Source organism: Sphaeramia orbicularis, chromosome 1 (assembly GCF_902148855.1).
Source record: "Sphaeramia orbicularis chromosome 1, fSphaOr1.1, whole genome shotgun sequence".
Lineage (NCBI taxonomy): Eukaryota > Metazoa > Chordata > Actinopteri > Kurtiformes > Apogonidae > Sphaeramia > Sphaeramia orbicularis.
The window spans coordinates 39,037,925-39,059,711 of record NC_043957.1 but is presented as its reverse complement, the minus strand read 5'-3'; the positions used below and the strand labels follow the sequence as shown (position 1 = coordinate 39,059,711).

At 38.4% G+C, this 21,787-nt stretch overlaps 1 protein-coding gene across 3 annotated transcripts; it reads left to right on the top strand.

The window, feature by feature from the left end:
• Positions 1-13,594: 13,594 nt before the first annotated feature.
• lyl1 (LYL1 basic helix-loop-helix family member) lies at positions 13,595-21,005 on the top strand. Of its 3 annotated transcripts, XM_030148673.1 has the most exons (5): positions 13,595-13,828; positions 13,935-14,185; positions 15,304-16,775; positions 18,831-18,928; positions 19,723-21,005. In XM_030148673.1, the coding sequence occupies exons 3-5, from the start codon at positions 16,069-16,071 to the stop codon at positions 20,247-20,249; spliced, it is 1,332 nt and encodes a 443-aa protein (XP_030004533.1). In that variant the 5' UTR covers positions 13,595-13,828; positions 13,935-14,185; positions 15,304-16,068; the 3' UTR covers positions 20,250-21,005. The 3 variants fall into 3 exon arrangements, with proteins under 3 accessions (XP_030004533.1, XP_030004542.1, XP_030004523.1); XM_030148682.1 differs by having other exon boundaries at positions 13,595-14,185; positions 16,034-16,775; XM_030148663.1 differs by having other exon boundaries at positions 13,595-14,185.
• Positions 21,006-21,787: the final 782 nt, after the last annotated feature.

The window sequence follows — 21,787 nt, the reverse complement described above, 5'->3', positions numbered from 1 at the left end:
AGACTATACTGAGTTCTTTGGAAAGCCAAGGAACTTTATTTTCAGCATTTATCACTCTATAACTCATGGGGTGAAAGTACATTTTCATTGCTCATCTCTGAAAAAACAACACCTACTGAAGTGCCAAGTGAGATAAAAACCAAATAGCACCCAACAACCAGAGCATCAATAAAAATAGCTTCAACTGTTCCAGGTAACACACTGTGCTGTTGTAGCTAAGTTGGCGTGAACGTGGAATGAAGCCGTGGTTATATTACTAATTCCTGTATGTTTGCCTTTCCACGCTCGCTGGTTTACCTTAATATCTCATTATGAGAGCGGGCTCTGAGGTCAGCTGAGCCCGTGGGGAGAAATATGAAGGATCAGACAAAGACTCTGTATGGAAAAGTCAAGGAGTCAAAACCCTAACTATTTTATGGGATGTACTACGGCTATAGGAACTTGTAAGTACAAATTATTTTCTGTCATTTAGGAGGGCAGTTTTAATGTCACGCTGTGTAACGAGCCACATCTTTATCCTGTTAAACTTTATTAATTTGGCCACAGCTTTCATCCAGAGTTTATGGGCCTTCGAAATGCCTCAATCCCAGAGGTAGGGCTTGTTGAACAGGGCTCACCCACTGTTAGCTATGTAAACAGCTGTAAACCACACACACACACACACACACACACATAGATACACACACCAGAGAAAAACAGAAACAGCTCCTCTGAACCCCAGAGCAGGACTGTGACACGTCAAGTCATATTTTGTGCTCTGGCTGAATGTATGTTTTAACACTGTAAATATTCAGAGCTAATGCAATGAGACGTACCGTGTTTAAAGAGTGCGGTTCAGTGTTGAATTTCAGTACTTTTATATATGGTTTTAACAGCAAAACTATTCAAAGTTATTTGTTGTAGCTCTGCTTTGGTTTCACACATTTGATTTGCAGCTCACAGTACCAGTGTGTATGTGATGTGTACATGATACTACCCCGCAGAAGTGTGTGTGGTCCAAAAGAAAACATCGAAGACAGTTTATTGTAAGAACACAAACTCCAAACTTACAGTGGTCTAATTTTTTTTTTTTTTAATGTTTTGCCTCTGAGATTAAATATGCTAAATTGTATAGAAGATGAATTGGAAAAGAAATGACAAAAGCACTGGTTAGCTACTGGTTTATGTACATTTATATAATAGATTTATAAATCTTCTACTATAAAGAACCTATGAAGTGAATGTACTGCAATGGGCTGACAATATTTTGAAGTAGATCTAGTAGCTCTGAGACAAACATTCCTTTTGTGTAAAACCCATTCACTCATTCATTTTCAGAATTTCACATTTTGAGCTAAGACTGTAGCTTGAAACTACAGCCAACCAATGTTTTGGGGGGATTTTTTGCTTAATTTTTCTTTATTAGTAACTCAAATTGAGTGTTCATTTATGCACATCTCTTTTTATTTTATTTTATTTTATTTTATTTTATTTTTCATTTTCTGATTAAAAAAAAAAACATTATTATGTCCTAATTTGTAAAACTACAGATCACAGTGTACTTTACTTTTCCCCCATGACTGTATATGGATATTATGAGGATACCAAATTAGATGAGTGTCATTTACATTCATTTCATCATTCATTTACATCTGCACTGTATCCAAGTGAAGACACAAGTGATTGGATTCTCAGAAAATAAAAAGCATGACAAAAAAATCTGTGCAGTTAAAGGATGGCTCCGGGTATCTAAGTGTATGAAAAATATTACAAAAACCAAATGGAAAGATAAAAAGAAAAATGGAAGAAAGTGGTCAAAATACGTACGTATAATAGTTTATTATGTTTTTAAGTGAATCGGTTTATTTTTCCTAGAATATTGCAAAGTATTATTTCATATTTGGTTAAATAGTCTGTTTTGTTCCTGCGTGAGTCCAACTCATTCTCTTTAATCAACACTTTTGTAAAACACACAGCAACTGGATGTGCTTTGACAGGTGGTCGTCACCTGTTTATACTGTATAATACCACCCTGCCCAATTTCCTCCGGGGACGGAAGAAGAGATGGAAGGTTTGCGTGTGTGTGTTTGTAGTATGTATAACACCAAATGACAGAAAACCACCGCAACGACACACACATACTGCACATACAGGAAAGGTATAAAGACTGATTGAGCAAGAGGGAAGGAGAGACTGAATGTTATTTCAGTCACAATACATCCAGTTGTCACTGAGCACCGTGACCAAAAGGCTTTTCATTTGCTTCTCTCTATTTCATAAACCACCTCCATATGTCTTACTGCACATCTGGTGGACAGATGTCTATCTCCTCTCTTTCTCCTTTCTCTCTCGCTCTCTTTGCTTTAGGCAGACGTGGTGTTAATGCTTTTCTCCTCCACCTGGCCCAGACCACCCACACTGTGAGCTGCAGCCCACCAGCAGCGAGCAAGCCTGCATCTACATGTGTGTCTGTATATACATATATATATATATATGTGTGTGTGTGTGTGTGTGTGTGTGTGTTTTGCACATCATGCAGACAGAAGCAGAGTTGTATTTGCACAGAAGCAATTAAACAATAATTAATAAAATGACAAGTGGAAGTCAGCAAATGTGTAAAACTTATGTGTTTTATATACATAAATACAGTCTCATGAATATGGTAATCCAAATCCTGCCCAAGTAATTGTTACACTGGTTAACTTTTTTTTTTTTTTTTAATCTGCTGCAGAGATTTAATGTGCTAAAAATTTGATAATTTAAGAAACAAATGACAAGAGTGTTGTTTGGCTGATGTTTTCAATGTACATGATAAAGTGCTACTCCACATAGTTTATATATTTAAACAATAGATTTAAAAAATCTTCTACTATAAATAACCTGTAAGTGAATGTATTGTAATGTTTAGACAGTGTTTTGAAGTAGATCTGGTGGCTCTGAGACAAATATGCTTTGTCTCTCATTAATTCTCTGAATTTAACATTTTGACCCAAAAGTGTATTTTGGAAACTACAGATAACCACAATTTTGACTTAATTTGTCTTAATTAGAGACTGAAACTTGATTTAAAAAAAAAATTCCCTACTTTCATTCTGGAGGCATTTTACTTGTTACTTGTGTTATCGGTGTCTTTTTTTTTTTAACACAATGGAGAATTTTCATTAGTGTAAATTGCTTTATATATTGATAAATTATGTACAGTGTTTTTCTTTCTTCCTCATTTTCCTCTACACCCTCACTTGAAAGAGATTTTTTGTTATTCAATGTTCTTATTCAGTCTTTTGTAAAACGGTACAATCATGAGAAAATATTTTGATTTTGGAGGCATTTAACTCATAGACTAGTGTAATATCTTACCCCTTTATATTGTAACTCATTTTTAACCTGCTGCCTTTACAGCAACGATCCTAAGAAGCAGCTCTAGTTTATATATGAATATATGAACACAGTGTTTCGTTACAGAGAGTAAACACTGGTGCTGTGGTTGATTTGAGAAGTTGAAACTTACCTAACTGCAGGTCATCAGTTCAGATCTTTCCCTTTGTTTTGTTCCTCATATCTTCTTTTTAAGGTTTTATATATCATCCCATCCCATCTTCTCTTTCCTACATGATATCACATTAAAACACAGTACTAAATAATATAGACTGAATATCATACTATGGAAATGACACAAAGAGGGGTGACAAAATCTTGCTTTAAAATATCAAGTGAGGGAGTTGCATGCATCTTTAGCTGACCTTTATCTCCATCTAGTGGTGAAAAGAGGAAAGCACCAAAACAATAAAATATAGCTGTTGTATGAGTAACTGTAAAATATAACAAAAATAATGTAACATATAATGATTAAGATGCTTCACTTGTCCACAGAGAAGTGACAAAATCAACTGTATCTATATGGAATCATGACATTATAGGACAGTCTGGGGATAGGAAAGTCACATAGCATTACCTGCTACTTTCTGATGTGCCCTTGAGCAAGATCACTAACCCTGAAGTTTAAAAGAAGTTCATGAACCGCTTGTTCTGTGTCTTTATTAAGTGAGTGATTTTTTTTGAAGAGTTTAAAGCTGTAAAGTTAGTGATCTTTTTACATAAACCAGACAAAAATTGAATAAATGTTTGTGTGTTATGGTGACCACAAAGTCTGAAGTACTGCATTATTATTACATCATCACAAGGACGATCCAATTTTTCACAATTCAAGAGCCACATCGACCAGTAAGTTTTTCAATTCTGCACATGTTCTTCATATCTTTTTTGTACATAAACAGTTATTGTTGCTACATGAAATGTTTTTAACTTTCATTCACACAGTCATGTACTTTTTCATGTACAAACAGGCAACATTTATCCAAAACAAACAGTGGAGTACATAGTGAGAGCTCCAAACAGGAACTCATATATTTTGAATTAGGAGTGAAAAGTGAGGGAGAAAGTGGAAAAGTGATGCTTTGTTTCCTATTATTGCAGGACGGGGGGATGACAACAGGGCCGAGTCCTCCCGCCACGCTGTGAACACACCAGTGGAATTTGGATGGAGGCAGTGCTGATGATGAGAAATATGAGAGAGGAAGACATAATACACTGTTGTTCCATGTCGTGTCATCGTGACCCCAGGGTGCTCCTAACACACACATGCACACAAGTTATGTTTCCATGTGTTTATTGGGGATGTTACATTGGCTTACATTCATTTCCTGGAGACTCACCCTAAGCTTGATCATAAACAAAACAACACTAACGTTAAAAATGACACTTCAGTCGAGTGATTTACAGTACAGGAGCTGAGTCCAGATGAGGGAACGTTACTAGTACGCGGCCACACACAGATACATACACACACTCACTATTGTCACTGCCCATCTCATTTGGAAATATTTGTAGTTGTGTTGCCAAAAGTGGAAGTGGATGTGAGCTGGCTGTTTGAAAAGCCGCAATGCACTCGTAAAATTCTGCACGTAATCAAACGCAGGTGACGCCAACTTGAACGGGAAGGTCAAACTGAGGCTTCGGGGTCAGATGAGCTGGACAGGCACCGAACACGACTCCTCTTCCTCCCTGTTCCTCTCCACTGGTGCAGATACAATGAAGAATCCACTGCCACTCAAATTGCCACCCAAATTTTCAGTGTTCCTTTTTCTTCAGCACCGTCTAGAGCACAGGTGTCAAACATGTGGCCCGGGGGCCAAATCTGGCCCGCCAAAGGGTCCAGTCTGGCCCCTGGGATGAATTTATGAAATGCAAAAATTACACTGAAGATACTAACAATCATTTTAGTTCAGGTTCCACATTCAGACCAATTTACTCTCTTAATAGCCTATAAATACTCACATCTTCAATTTTTCTCTTTGTAAATATGGATGTTTTCATGTATTTAGACTAAAACAAAGTATAATTTCGCAAAAACTCTGAATAACCTGAACAAATACTGTATGAACAACTTGAAATGTCTTCACTGAAGTGCAATTTTAACAATATTCCTCCTGTTACTAAATATTGTGTGTATCTGTAGATCCACAAGTTGTAATGTATATGATAAACTGAAGCAGAATACTGTTAAAATTACATTTTTTTTTCAGTTTGTTCATGTTATTCACATTGTTTGAAAGGATAGTTTGTAGATGCAAATATTTTCATAATGTGATTTTACTTTTTTTGCTCTAAAACATAGAGGAAAGTTTGGAGTTGACATTATTTATACATTATTATGTTATTATTTTACTGGTCCAGCCCTCTTCAGATCAAATTTAGCTGAATGTGGCCCCTGAACTAAAATGAGTTTGACACCCCGGGTCTATAGCATTCATATCTTCATACTAGATTACTGATCTTGCAATAATTTGATTGATTTTCACTGTTGAAATTCTATTATTGTGTGTATCTGTGTAATGTCTGAATCAGAGACTGTATATAAATGGTGGAAGAATCCTTCATGAAGTTAACTAATGGTTTTTACTTCTCAGCAAACGGTCACAGGGGTATTGTTGTACCCTGATATATCTGTCTGTTTATCAATATCAGTATAATTACTCATCACCAAATGTTCATATTTGGTATTTAGGTGCAACTTTGGATGAGTTCTTAGGGTGTTGACCTTGACCTTCATGTACAAGGTCAAATAGGGTTTGACATGTTAAAATTTGGCCTATATTTTTCAGTCCTTTTGGGGTCAGTGCATGTTCATGGAGGCAGATAGAAGAAGCTAGTGCAGATGAGATGGGGGGATAGTGATACTGGTGGGGGAGCAGGGATCAACAGGTGTATAGGTACAGGGCAGCCCTCATTGTCAAAGGGGTCGAGGGGTCATTAGTACATTCAGTGTTGGTCTTGTTTAAGGTTAAGAGATGTGCAACACGTCTGCTGCCATGTTGGTTTAACCTAAACAAGTGGATGGAGTTGGAGAAAAAGGATGAAACCAGAACATTCAGAAAACACGGACTAATTGTCTAACAACATCATCAAATAATTTTAAATACTTATTAAATATTAACACACGCAGTTGTGTTTGATAACCACTTTAATCATGATTAATGATGATTTGAGCTCATTAACAAGCTAGCTGAAAGACGATACAGTCTAATATGAATTAATGCTAACATTAGCTAATGCAGCAAACTTACACCAGTTATTATAATTAAGTATTAGTAAAGTTCATGACAGAATCCTCTAAGTGTCATTAATGTAAGTCCTTAAACACAATGTGACAGAGCCTGTTAGGGAGAAAAATATAGACAGATAGAGTCACAATTACCTTAAATGTGCATATTTTTTTACCTTTGGAAAATCTAAATGGGTTTGTTATGTATAGGAAAAGCGCAAGAGACTAAAAGTGTTTTTTGTTGTTTTGTTTTATTTCTTTAAGTACCAGTCTGCAAATGTGTTTATATCAACAGTAAATGTGGATGTTTTAACATGGGGGTCTATGGGAACTGACTCAGGTTACTGTGAAGATTTTGACTCTTCGGTGTTGGATTCATTTTTCAAACACTCTGTTATCTCAAAATATTTCATAATTATCATGGGGCTCCATCCCCTCTCACCAGACTACTAACTATACTATTTTACCTTCAAATAACATATCTGTACGGGATCCTCAGAGTAATCACCAAATGCCCTTTCCCAGATATCTGTAGTTCATATAGTTTAGTAAAATTACAGATTTTTTCTTCTGTGCTAAACACCTAATCGGAGTGCCTTGTGCAGACATGCCACTGTGCAGCATTTCTGGCTCCTGTTCAGCTGTTGACGTGCATTGGCGCAATCAAGGAAACTATTGATTGAGCCCATTATGCTCTGATTAGCTCACAGGCCACTCGCTCTTTCCCAGTGGTGTGAATCTATTCTGAGATAGAAGACAATAAAAGACCTCTCCCCTCGCCACCATGTCTATCAGTGCCTTGCATTTGTGTATTTTGTTCATCTTTAGTACATTTCTCTTCCTTCTGTATTGTGTAAACTCAGCTCTTACATCTAATTAATGGGGTCCTTGATTTCTTTTATCTCTTCATCATACATGTATATTGTGTAGATTAAAGTCCAGAACATCGGTACCCTCACACCTGTGCCTGTGGCAGATATATCCTGTTTGGAAAAGGCCTCATATACCCATTGCCCACCCCTCTCCCACTTCTGAAACCCCCCACCCATCTCTGCCAAACCAGGAAGTGTGCACAGGAAACAGCTGTCCCCTGCGTCCGCCCGCGTACCCCGGGCCAGGTGCATCCTGGGAATGGAGCGATGTGTGACTGTTAACATGTGGCTGACACTGTATGAGGTGACGTTACAGTAATCAGGATTACCGTGAACTTCACACAGTGATAAGATAAAATAAGCCCCTTTCGATCTATAAAGCAGTTTTGGCTGTGATAGTCTGGGGATCTTCTCCTTTGTGGCTTCTAAGCTTTTTGACATTTGTACCTTGATTCACAAAAATGCTCGTGTCCTGAAAAAGCAGCACATCTGTGGGGGTGTCTTAGATTACCTTAGCTGTGCCTTTTCCCATGTTTTATCCTAGAATTACAACAAAAAATGTTCTTGTTGTTGTCGTCTGTCTGTAGCTGGATGGCCAGTCTCCAGGACAATCAGGAAAAATAAACACAGTGGACATCTGTAGCAGAAGAGGAGGACCGAGAGCGTCTGCCCCGACCAGCGTTTGCAGCATTGTTTGTCACTTTCTCCATGAAATGCACTTCGAATATTGCCTCAAACAATTAAGTTCCAGTGATCCCTATCGCTCTGCACACAATAGTGTTTACATGAGGTGGAGGAAACACAGCCATGGAGCCCACTTTGGGGAGTGTGTGTGTGATTTCTTGGGCATGTGCATGTGTGTTTGTGTCCTTAATGTATGGTCACATGAAGTTAATCTCTCAAAGTTCAATGTGTGATCTATGAGTTTGATAAATATTGCTGTTGCATTGTGAATATAGCTCTAAAAAGACTCCAGGTGTATCCTTCGGTGCAGTGTGTCTAATAAAGGTCACTTTGAACTCATCACCCAAGTGTGCAATGATCACCAGTCACACATGGTTCACTCATCCACAAAAACGTCCTTGTCAATACATCGTTTATAGAGTGGGATATTTTAAGGAGAAGGGTGTGACAGCTCTAGTCTGAGATTAAAACAATCCCCTCTTGATTTCTTCCTCACTCAAGGGAAAAGCGGAAGCTGTCTGTTATCGTTTGTTTCTATTATTATTCCTCATTACAGTTGGGTGTTCACATAGGGCGCTAAATGAAAACGTCAGCGATTAGTCTTATGTCTTATCTCTTTTCAGGGTGCTATCCAGAAAATAGTTTTTATGAAAAGCCAGGTTTTTACAGTAAATGGGGAAAACCCAAAATATTTATTGATTTGTTGTTCCGAAATTCATATTCAGCCTCATAAAATAAGAGAGATGAAGGTACTGTGACCAGGACTTCATGGTTAAAGCAATAAGAAGACTCAATGTTTACAGTAGTCTTTATTAAGCAAATACCTACACTTTAGTAAGATATATTCAACCTGCAAACAAGTATCTTTCACAGAAAACTCAGTGCAGTTACATCTTATACTATGTTAATTTACCACTTTACAAACCTATTGACTGTCAGTCAATGTTGAGGCAAAAATAAGGGAGAAACACTTTATGATATTAGTACAAAACATAATTAAATATTACTGTTCCTGACCATTAACAAATGACCAAGACAACGCAACTTTATGTGATGAATTAACACAGAAGGAATCATCAGTTAAGGAATGTTAATACACAGCAACATATGTTCATCCATATGCTTGTCCAGTACATAAATGCTATTACATAAAGTTTTGTGGAACCAAAATCCACTTTTATCAAATAGAATTTTTTGCATGAAGTATGAACATATCCAGGGTGTACTCGCCTTCACCAGTTGTAACCGAGAAAGATTCCAACACCCTCATGACCCTGTTGAGGATTAAGTGGTTCAGAAAATGAATGAATGACATTTGTTGAATTCATTCACACTTTAAATAATCACAAGTCATGCATTTGAAATAACACATTGTCATTCATTTTCCCCTGGAAACATGTCTAACATTTCTTTCTTTGGAAACATAGCTGTCTTTTTTTTTTTTTTTTAACTGCCATCTTTCATCAAATCTGCACCACTACGAAAAGAGGTAATTTAAGTGTTTTATATTCCTTGTGTAACAAAAAGCCTCCCAAAAAGAAAAGAAATCAACTCTTTGTTTGAGCTGATAAAGATATTCATGTAACGTACAGTAGCACAGAACATAGACCAAAATAGATATTAGATGAATATAAAACGCAAAAACTAATCCCTAAGGAATAATCTCTGTCCCTTGTGTAGCTTTTTATATGTTACACGCAAATTTCTGCAGCATCTGCAGGAGCTTTGGTGCAACTACAACGTTATTTTCACCCACTGAGAGTGTTCAACTGGAACCACAGCTGCTGAACGCAAAAGAGTGTGACAGACCAATAGATGACACTGTCTGGACTCAGATGGTGAATAGGCTATTGTCTCAGCAAACTGAGACCCCAGGGCATTTACTGTTCATAATGATGATGATGATGATGATGATGATGATGATGATGATGATGATACTGAAGACCTACTGTAAAAGCAAAAATTAACAATGATGATGATGATGAAAGTGATGACAGATTTGTTGAACAGTTGCTCCATAAAGTGTCCTCTTTCCCAGGCCCTTGAAGGTCACGTAACTATAAAGACTTTATGTTTGTGTTTCAGTCTGTCTAAGAAGGAAATGACTGAGGGAATGTAACAGAGGTGCTGACCTGGATGATGAGACCGAGGGAAAGGAATGGTGAATGGCTGAGATTTAGGAAGGAAGTTTTGGAGCTCCTGTAGAGGAAAGTTACCATGACAATGACATGATGGTTGTCAGTGACACAGGTGTGCTCTGGAACCTCCAGCCTGGGATCCAAAATCCTCCTCAACCCCTACAGTCATCGCATTGAAAAAATAAAAATTACAAGTGCAAAATTGTTAATTAGCTACATATACATGCATTGCATTATTAAATCACAAAATAAGTGATTTTAATCCGTCAAAGATAGTAAAAAATAATAATAATTAAAAAAAACTGAATTAAAAATACAGAATTACAAATACATCCAAATACAATGTAATTGTTCCTTCACTGCAGAGTTTGTTGTTTCTGATTGAGATAAATATCATTTTAACATTTCAATCTGCATTCAGTTTATTGAGGAGATTAAATAGTGACATTTTTAACCTATTACATAACCCTCCCAACACTGTGATACAGCCAACAATTAAAATCCTTCACTTATTTTTCATTAAGCAATTAATCACTTTAAATGTCAAACTAGGCCCCAGAGGTCACATATTAAACATGTTTGTCCAAAGGTCACAATTCCAAATAATACAGTAGTGTAAGAAAACATTCAATCTTCTTTTGAGAAGCTGAGAACAAATTTTTGGCAATTTGTTTTTTCTTTACTGTCCTGTGGTCATTTTTTCAATATGCTCAGGGCTTATGTATATAGTCATGAGAAGAAACTTTTACAGTTTTATGCATCAGGACATAACAAATTATCTGGTCCTCAGGCTCTTTAATAATTTTAACTTGTGTAAAACAGTTTCATTATTTTGTTTAATAAATAAATATGAACTAAAACTTGCAGAAGCAGTGTGTGAAAAACTAGGTAGAACCAGAGGTGTAGTCCAGGGTATACGTGGGTGTACAGAATATACCTACTTATTTTTCAGTCAGCACTTGAGTTTACCCACTTCTAAATCCCCCTGATGTGCACCATTCAGTAGAGTATGAGTCAAATTGCTCATGTTTCCTCTAGGATAGTTAAGCCATGGCCCACCCTACTCTGCCTCTAATTGGCTAGTACTTGGTACCTTCACTGATTAGAATGCTTAACTTTAGGCATGAGGACTGATGAGCCAATCAGAGGCAGAGTAGGGCGAGTCATGCTCAGGACAATATAGCTAATTTGGCACCAGAGCCTGGGCTCTGTTTAGCGCTGGCCGCCTGTGGAACCTGATTGGACACCTCAGGTGCTAGTGCCACCCCAGTTGATTGACAGGTCACTGCAGGTCTGGTTGAAAGATTATTGGAAATGCAAACAAGAAAGGCAGAATAAATGTCTTTCAAACGAGTGACACATATTGAGAGAACCTTCTTTCATGGAATACATAATTCAGAGGTAAGTTTTAAGGTGATTTCCGAATGAGTCACTGTTTTAAACCACTGACCATATGACTGCACACTTAGAGAAGAGATATCGTCACCAACAGTAAAACTGTGTGAGTAGGCTAATGTTATGAAAGGCTGATGTTATCCTATGTTTACCTCATGTTAAATACATTTATATTCATGCAACTGCTTGTGTGACCAGTAAAACCTACGAACTGCTCCTGATCAAGTCTTGAAAATTTTATAAAAGTGAGCAAATACTACTGATGGATTTTTGGGTAAACTAAATAGAGTAGTCTTATGTCACTGTTTCTAAAATGGCGTTTTTCATGACTACTTTAAAAAAAAAAAAAAAAAAAAAAAAAAGGGCAAAAATTGAGAGTATACCCACTTCTCCAGGAACCACTACACCACTGGGTAGAACCTTAATACTTCTGTAGGAATTAAGGAGGTAAGTAGCAGCCTGGTCCTCCACAGTAAATGCCCTTGACCTTAACCCCATGAAAGCAGAAGTTTTAGTGGTTTGGTGGTCTGGAGCATTTGAGTGTGTTAACACAAACTAAAGGAGGAAAAACATCAGCAATGAATCCATAGAGTGAGAAAAATTATTTACAGATGAAAACATTCAAGAAAGTTTCCAACTCTCTCAGGATTAAAATTAAAATTAGTAAAATTCAACCCTAGGTGAAGCTGTGCAAACACAGGACCCAATATCCCCATCCCAGACTATACCGACCTCATTTTACATGTTAAATATTGAAGTTCATGATATTATAATCAGTCAAAGACTGAACAGGTATGACTTGTTATGGAGTCGACCATGAATCCCTCTGTCGGCAGAGTGTTCACATGTGAGTCCGTCTGTCCTTCAGTTAAGGCTTAGCTGAAACTAAAGTCATGAAACAGGATGGTGATCTGAAACACACCAGCAACACTACATCAGAAACACTGAAAAATGAGAAGAATCAAGGTGTTGTAATCAAGACCTCAACCTGGCTGAAATGTCATTAAGGGAGCTATGCATAAATGAAACCTAATGAACTAAAATTACACAATAAAGATGAGTGACAAAAATCATAAAGAAACTAAATAGTCATAGAGAAAATTATTACTTCAAGTTGCTGCTGAACGTTCTACATAAAACTTTTTTTTTTTTTTTTAAATTCAAATAAATAATGGAACAATAGAATCTGCTGTGTGATGTTTCACACTTGGGGTTAGATTCTAATAATTTTAGAGCCTGGTGAGGACCAGATGATTTTTTTTTTTTATTATGTCCTGATGTGTAAAACCAGACAATCCAAAGAGGGTATACGTCTATTTATTGTGACTATAAAATATAAAACATTTACATGTTTGTCTTGTGCTGCTACAAAGACACACAACTGGGAAATCCTTGCTTATAATCAACATTTGAGAATAACAACAACAATGATTTTTGGTAATTGTGTTATCTAAGGCGTTGTCTGTGTATAGACCTGCATGTATGTGTGTATGGTGCATCATTGTCTGTTATTATATGTGACATTAGTGCAGTTGTGGATCTTTTCTTGGAAAGAGTCCAGGTCCCTTCAAAGTCTGGGACTGACCCGTCTAGCGAGATGTATGTGTGCGTATCTGTGTGTACACGCATGTAGGCATGGCCATGTATCCGTGTGTGTATGTGTGTGTGAAAAGTGTGTGTGTTGGTATTGGTAGTGGAGGAGGAGGAGGGATGGTGGAGGTTCCTTATCTACAGGCCACAGGCAGCTTTTGAGGCTCTTATCAGCAGTCACCATATTGTACGAGCACATCCTCTTGTCCAGCAGGGAGCGGAAAACTCTCCTCGCAACATGGTTCCCTCTCTCTCCCTCACACCATGCCTCTCTCTCTTATTCTCTCTCTCTCTCTCTTATTCTCTCTCTCTCCTGCCGTTCTGTCTCTCCCACCTCACATTTGCCAGTACGAGAGCTCTCCGACTGGCAACCAACTAAAGCATTGTGTCTTTTTGGCGAGGAGAGTTAGAGAAGGAAAAGACAGACAGGAAAGTGAAAGAGAGAGTTAGAGCGAGGTGAGAATGACATATGGACTGGGAGGGGGGGGGTGGCGGCAGAGACCTACGTTCATCTCCGTGCGCATGAGTGTGTCTTCGTTGAAATGGGCAACTCCACAACAAAATAACATGTGCGTTTGTCTTTCAGTCTCGCTCTGACTTCATGTCTTTGTGAATTTTTGGGACTTTCACCTTTCTTTTTAATTTGCTAGTTTTTATTGTGATTTTTTTAAAAAGGAATTGATATAAGTATCTGAATCGTTCATGCGGCGTTCAGACAGTTTGGCTCCTGACCTCAGAGATTGACAGACAGGTGGTGACAGACTGCGGTGAAGAGTGAGCGACCTGAAGAGGAGGAGGAGGAGGAGAAGGAGGAAGGAGGACATTAAACACTGAGGACATACAATATGTGCGTTCACAGATCACTTAAACTCTGATGGATTTCGAATGACAGAGCGTCAAACCACACTGGGCGCCATGATGTATCTGTGAGTATGAAAGATTATTTGCATGCTTTCTACAAATTAAATTAGTTATTGTAAAAATGTGCAACACATGTCATTATATTTAAAATTAAAATGTGTCTATAATGTAGTAAATTGCTTAAATAACTACAATAACTTGATGAAACTTAAATTATGCCATAAATTATGCCAGAAACACTGCTTTTTGTTAAAGCAAATATACTTGCAAAGATAATAATGAAAGTCAATTACATATACATGTATATACATTTACGACAAAGAAAATTAATTGCATGCACATAAAATATAGTGCAATAAGAAACTATTTTGGTAAGCAAAAAGGGTTTATCAAAATTTATGGTTATTTGAGAAAATGATGCAACTTAAAACAGAAACCATGCAGAAGCGTGCAGGTTAATGTGTCAGGGTCATAGAATGTATAGTGTTGAATAAATAAATCATTTGCACACAATTTTTTTGCTACTTGCTGCATTTTTTTTTTTCAACATTAACCATATTAATTACTATTGCAAATGTCTGTGCTTATAGTGGTTTCAGGGGAAAAAACAGCTACACATAATATATTATCTTGTTCTTCTCAATACAGTAGCTTCTCTAATAGTTCTTTTTATTACAATATTTATAAAGGTGCATTACAAAATTAGATTTAAAAAAAAGCAAGGGTTGTCTTCACATCACTGTAAAAGACGGAACTGTCCAAAATAAAGTCATGACTATTTGAAAAGACAAAACAGGAACAATTGCGATTGCAAAACCTGAGAAACCTTAAGAGTCTTACTATGAGTTAAACAAAAATGCAACTTTACTTGAATGCAAATAGAATATATTTGATGCGTTTAATGGCATACTGTACTGTGGAAATTCACAATCCCTCAAATACATGATCTATGATGTTGTTTTATATAAATAATGTATGTGTAGTGACTGATAAAATGTAAATATCTATAGATTTAAGTATTTTTACAGCAGAGCTCCTATTTTTCTATTTCTCATTAATGTTTAACGCATGCTTTTGAGATGCACATGTGAAAATTTTGGTCTTTGGATGTAATTTTACATCTTGATGCCTTTTCTAAATATACACCAAATATATATCCTGTGTTTTTTCTTTTGTTCACCAGACTCTTTGATATCAATCCAATCTTTGCTGGTTTGGGAAAATCTGAATTGTTGTGAGGATTTTGAGTCACATCCTTAAAAAACACAGAAACGGACAGACAGACTCATTAAGAGCAGTCACTAGAGATTAATTCACAGCCTACAATGTGCTGTTCAGGATGTATATAAGAAAAATACAGACAGACACTTCAAATCACACCACTCTAAGTCCACTTTGCACCAAGAAGCATAGAAATAGCCTTCTGTCTAAGGCTGCAGGGAGCGCAGAACACATAAATGAACACATTTGTTCCATTGGCGGCTTCTGAAAGGTTCTGGTAATGAATGCAGACTGACATAGACTCACACTCCACATACAGTTACAACCAAAGAGCACCCAGCTGAGGTGAAGATGACGGGTAATAAAGCTGGGTCAGAAGGCAGCTGCAGCTCTACCCACAGCACAAATAATCTGGACTGATGGATAAAAGACCCAAACTGTGGCTACTGAGAACAGATTGATCAGAGGAAAACCTGTGCACAGTTGTTAGTGGAGTAGATCAATAACATATTGGACCACGTACAAGAAGGAAAAGACAAAGGAATCAGGCAGCTTTAAGAAATTGACATATACGCTTGGATAGAGGTGCAGGACAAGTTGCAGATTTTATGTATGAAAATGTGAACAACCCTCATTCACATCTAAAGACTCCACAGAGACCAGACACACTGACGCTGACACACACTCACTAGGCTGCTGTGAGGTTTTCCCCTGAGACTTCACCACCATGATGGAGAAGCTGAACCCCACCAGCCTGCCTGCCTCTCCCCCCGACCTGCCTCGCCCCTCCTCCTCCTCATCCTGCGCGTCCTGTGCCTCCATGGAGCAGTCCAGCCCCCTCCAGAACCAGACTTCAGCACTGTCAGACACCATCGACAAGACGGGGCACAAAGGGCGCCTGGATGTCCCCACTGCTGGCTCCATCCAGACCCCCACTGCAACCACAATAGTGTTAACCAGTCACCACACAGACACGGCTGCTGCACCTGAGTCCGGCATCACGGAGACGGAGGAGGAGGAGGAGAAGCGACGAAGACCAGCAGCCGCTAAAGTTTCTACAAATGCTTTTGCAAATGGGACACCGACGCTTTCCTCACCACCTCCACTCCTCCCAGCACCAACTAAGACCTCCCCGTGCCCCCTGCTGCCTCCTGCCTCCACAGCGTCTTTCCCTTCATCCTCATCATCCTCACCCCTTCCTCCTCACATCCCTGTCATCAGTCTTGGGCACAGCAAGCCCCCTCTTCCACTCCCCAGTACCCCTCTAACAACTCTCCATCCAATTCCCAACCTCCTACATGGGCCACATGGAGACCTTCGCCGTGGCCAGGTGGCCAGTCCTGGAGGCCCTGGGGGATCTGGAGGCCCCTCTGCTCCCTCACCAGGGCCCCTGTTACCTCAGCAGTACCTGCCTGCACACCCTTTCTTCACCAGGTAGGACTTTATTTGTATTTATCAGTAACATTATATGATGTCTGTGTGGACTCTCAGTCATCCAGGTCATGGTAATCCTTAGTCAGTTAAATCAAACCAACTGGACTTCTTTCACACCTCTCTCAAGAAACCATCTATGTCAAATTGGAAGGATCATCCCTTAACAGGGGTGGGGGTCTACATCACCACCTGTCCCTTACGTACAATACTATGCTAACAACTCTGCCACACAAATCCCACTTTAGGCATAATGAACCACATAATGACTCATTAACCACAAGGGTCTGAATGTGTGGTTGGCACTCAAGACATACAACATGAGTCATGTGACCTCTGAAGGCATTTACATAGGGAGAGGATAAATAACCGGCTCCAGCATTAACAGTGTTTAGAACTGATGAAGCCCCTCGGATGAGAGGTGAAATGTCTTCAAGCCAAGATAGAAGTCAAGTTGCGTTTGATTTAACCAGTCGAGGAATATTATATGATATGATTGTATACAAGTAGCTGTGGGAATTAGAGTAACTCATGATACTGACATGATGAATTGATACTATACAGGCATTCTGCAATATGTGATGACAATGTAAGACAATAGGAGGAAGGAAGCAGGAATTAAGTATTTGCACTGTGGTGTCAGTTTTACAGAATGTCATTAATTTAATTAACAGAGTGAGAGGGTGAGTGTTATTTTACTGTGCATTTGACACACAGAGTAAATGTAATTTCAATGTCCACGTGTGCTCTCATTTCAAGGAATAGTGAAATTTGCAGAAAAAAATTAGAGCTCCTACATGTTTTAATAAAAGTAACAACATCTGGGGATAGTACAATGTGTATCACTGAATGGTATACTTATTGCTCGTGGTTGGTCTATTTTACAGCATTTTACATTCTGTTATTTCACCATGGAATAGTAGATTTAGAAGTTATTTAGCTGTTTAGTTTAATTTATTTTAATCAATAAAGATCTGTCCTGCATCATTCTGTTGGGGATTATTTTGTAATAATGACCATCTCATTGTACGTTAATTTGTAGATATCATACAATATTTTCCAACATTGATATTTTGAAGTACTAAGATGTATGCAATCATGTAAAACACAAAATATAATCAACAGACACTGATCATATTCTAGTTAAATATGTGTAGAAATTCAGTCTAAGTTTAGACTGGTCATACAAATTAAAAATATTACCAACATTTCTCTTTACAACTTCAATATCACACATTTTTATCTCTTTGGCGTATTGAAAGCTGTGAAACGCTGAAATATAAAACATCTTCCTGAGATGTAACCAGCAGTGATAATGCCACTTCACTGTTAACATTGCCAAGTTTCTGTTTCATATGGAGCATCAACTGCTGGGATTTCATGACTTCCCAGTGTGATTAATAACACTGTGTGGTTTACTTGAAATTGACAACAGGATGTGAGCTGTTGTAACAACTCATATTTCTCACATTAATTGGACTATTTGTTTACCTAAAATGATGTACATATAATATAAAAAACACGAAGGTGTCAGGCTTAGACCTGCAGATTGTAGATAAATGTGATGCTTTTTTAGCTTTATATCAAAACCCCCCTCCTGTTCATTTATTCCACACTATAAAAAGCTGTTTTATATAACAACTTGTAGAGTGAGAGAGAAGCTGAGTAAGAACTAAAAGCGGTTTCATAGTAGCTACATCTGTGGATTCCCCTCTGTCATGGAGATCTGGGAATAAGATTCCCTCCCCACCTCCCCTTGGTCTGTTTGTGACAGGAAGCATTGATCTATTTCATCCAGCTGAAGTACAATCCAGTAGTAACCAGACTTAATGAGTCTGGGCTGAAACTGTGCATGCACACTCAATCAACACCACCAACATAATCACACCTCAGTTAATGGCTTCCACCACCTCCACCTCCTCGCTCGCCCCATTCTGAGTCCTTCCACAGAAGACCATTTGTCAAGATCAAATATCTTTGGTGTTTGTATTCATGTTGGGCCATGATTTGTTACAAAACTGTGTAATTCTACACATTTTCTGTTGTTTTTGTCTGTAGTTCTTACTTGGGCCCTCCAGGTGGAAGCTACGGCGTCATCACCAGCAATCGAATCAAGAGAAGGCCGTCGTCACACTATGAGATGGAAATTAATGACTGTGAGTTTCAGTGTTTTTCAATGTGCAACCAAGAATTGAAGTTAGTGTTACTACAGATACTTGTTCAGTGTCTTTGTGGAACTGCTGCACACAATGAGAAAAATGAAGGTTAATTGAAAGTAGACAGACAGACTATTGTTAGTCCTTTTTTTCCCTCCTGTTCCAAAAAATCCTTAATGAGAAAAAATGTAATCCTGACCCTGACAGTGGAATAGTCTATCACTCATAACTTTACTACTTCTTTGCTGTGTGTGATTCTCAAGCCTGAAGCCTGCTGTTTTACACAAAATATTAAAACAAAATATCTAAAAAAATATATATTTAACACTTTTTATGATATACTTTATTTTGGTGCTTTCTATTTAAACAACAGGAGTATTTTTTAGGAGGATCAGTTGATTTTGGTTTTACTTTTTCAAAACATGTTTTAATAATATTGAATTTGACTGTTACAAAATATGCACTTTGTCACTGAGTGCACTAAATTAAACTACAGTGAATAAAAAAAGAACAAAATCATGGCCAAATTTAACAGGCTCTCAGACCCTGGTAAACTGTCCCACTTATTGTACAAAGGACTGCAGAGCAGCATAACAGAGTGTGACTTCTTCATCTAATATGCATGTAACACATACATGCAACTTTCTACTTCTGTTTTTCACTGTCAGGGCTCTATACATCTCATTATCGGTGCTCCCTGTTGACTTTATTGTTGAGTGTATACACATTGAATTGAAGTGAAATAACTACATATATCCTTCAAGGGCACTTATTCACTCTTCATGTATCTGCAGGTCCTCCTCAGAAACTTGCCCGCCGCGTCTTCACCAACAGCCGTGAACGCTGGCGACAGCAGAACGTGAACGGGGCTTTTTCAGAGCTGAGAAAGCTCATTCCCACACATCCTCCTGACAAGAAACTCAGCAAGAATGAAATCCTCCGTCTGGCAGTGAAGTACATCAACTTTCTGGTCACTCTGCTCAATGACCAGGCTCAGGACAAGAGCAGGGACTCAGTGGAGGATGAGACAGAGGAGGACAGCACTACAGCTGGACTGGACAGTGACAAAACAAACCCACGTTTTCAGTGTGACTCTCCTCCTCCATCTTCAGTCCATCCTGCCTCGGCGATGGCCCACAGAAACAGAGACTCGACTGATTCAGTCATTGCTTTGGTCAATTCTCCAGCAACATCTAGTTGCTATGGTGACACTGACAGTGAGGAAAGCTTTGGGGCCAAGACCTCTTTAGTGACCCGTGGCATTCTGGGAAAGGTCAAGGGTCAGATTAGGATGGTGGAAGCCACAAATGACGAGCGATGACACCAAAGGACGACAAGCAAAGACGCGTGGACACACTGGGAGTTTAAATGCCACAGTAACCGATGGGACAGGGTCCACAATCAGTCCAGTGTGCAGTCCGGTCTTCAGGAGCGCAGTGCCCGATAATAAACTCCCAAGCAGTGTCGCTAAATAGAAGGATCTTTGATGGTGTGATAGATTTTAGCTGAACTGTTTCTATCTTTGTGCAAAAACACTGATGAAATGATTTAACAGAGCTTCAAGCAGGTTGACAGACATGAAGTCCCATGAAACATTCAGACTTTTTTGTGCTTTATATCCAAAAATGTCACAATGTTCCATTATTTGACATTACACTTCTATGTCCAACAGTGTAAAATGTGGATGAATTATGCAAAACAGGTTAAAGGGCATTTCAGACTGACTTAATCAGATTCAGATTTATTGTCATTGCACATATCACAAGTACAAAGCAATGAAAGGTAGAACATGCTGATCCTGAAGCTACAGCGTGTTGTTGGTTTGCAAATTCACTGACTTCAATTCTCTCCTTTTTAGTTCAATGAAAATAATAAACCCCACTGTTGCTCCAGAGTAGAGTATGTCATACTCTAGTTTGCCTGCAATGCAATGCATGACATGCATTTATTAAATCAAGTTTTTAACATTTCCTGACAGTTTTCACTGTTAGACAAATAATCCCAGCGGTCCCACCCTGACGTTGTGACACACTTGTACCAGACAGAAATAAAGTGTGTTTGAGTTTGCTGTTCCTTATTTGACATCCTCTTATTGCGTTCCAAAGAGTGCTCTTTGTCAGCACAATTTCTCAACACTTTGTAATGTTCGGTTTAGGGAACATTCTCATGTCCTCAGAGTCAAGTATAAATCTCAGTATGAGATGTTTACATACCATCAGAATGCAATTCTGTTGGACGAGGCTTAGAAAAATATCATGCATGTTTTTAGATAGGAATTTGCCTCATATAACTTAACATTGAATGCTGAAACATTGTGTGCATCACTCATGAATCTATATGTTGATAATATAACAAATTTATCACCACGTATTTTATGGGCTGAGAAGCTAAACTCTGCCTTGTTTGTTGGGCCTGAGTGACAGATTGATAACAGTCAGAGAACTATAAACAACCACAGTAAAAATAGAGAAGGCTGAATGCAACCGAATGGAAAAAAAATGTTGGATTTTTCCCAGGGCAGCGCATGCATTGTATGTGTGTGCACATTCTATGATCGAGAGGATGTGGTAACAACTGAGTGAGGATTTATGTAACAGCAATTGGAGGTGTGTGGTTGTGTGTGAGGAAGGTTATGGTGGATGTGGGATGTGGTTAGAGATGAAGTTTATGTGCGGGCATTGTCAAAGTGAGACGTTTGGGGGTGAGTTGCAGCTGTGTGGTGTTGTTAATGTCCCTGCTTGGCTGTATCTTGAGGTAAGGAAATGCTTACAGTTAGTGCTGTCTCATTGACGGCCAACGAGTTCCCTGAAGAAAGGAGGGTGGTGGTAGTGTGTGTGTGTGTGTGTGTGTGTGTGTGTG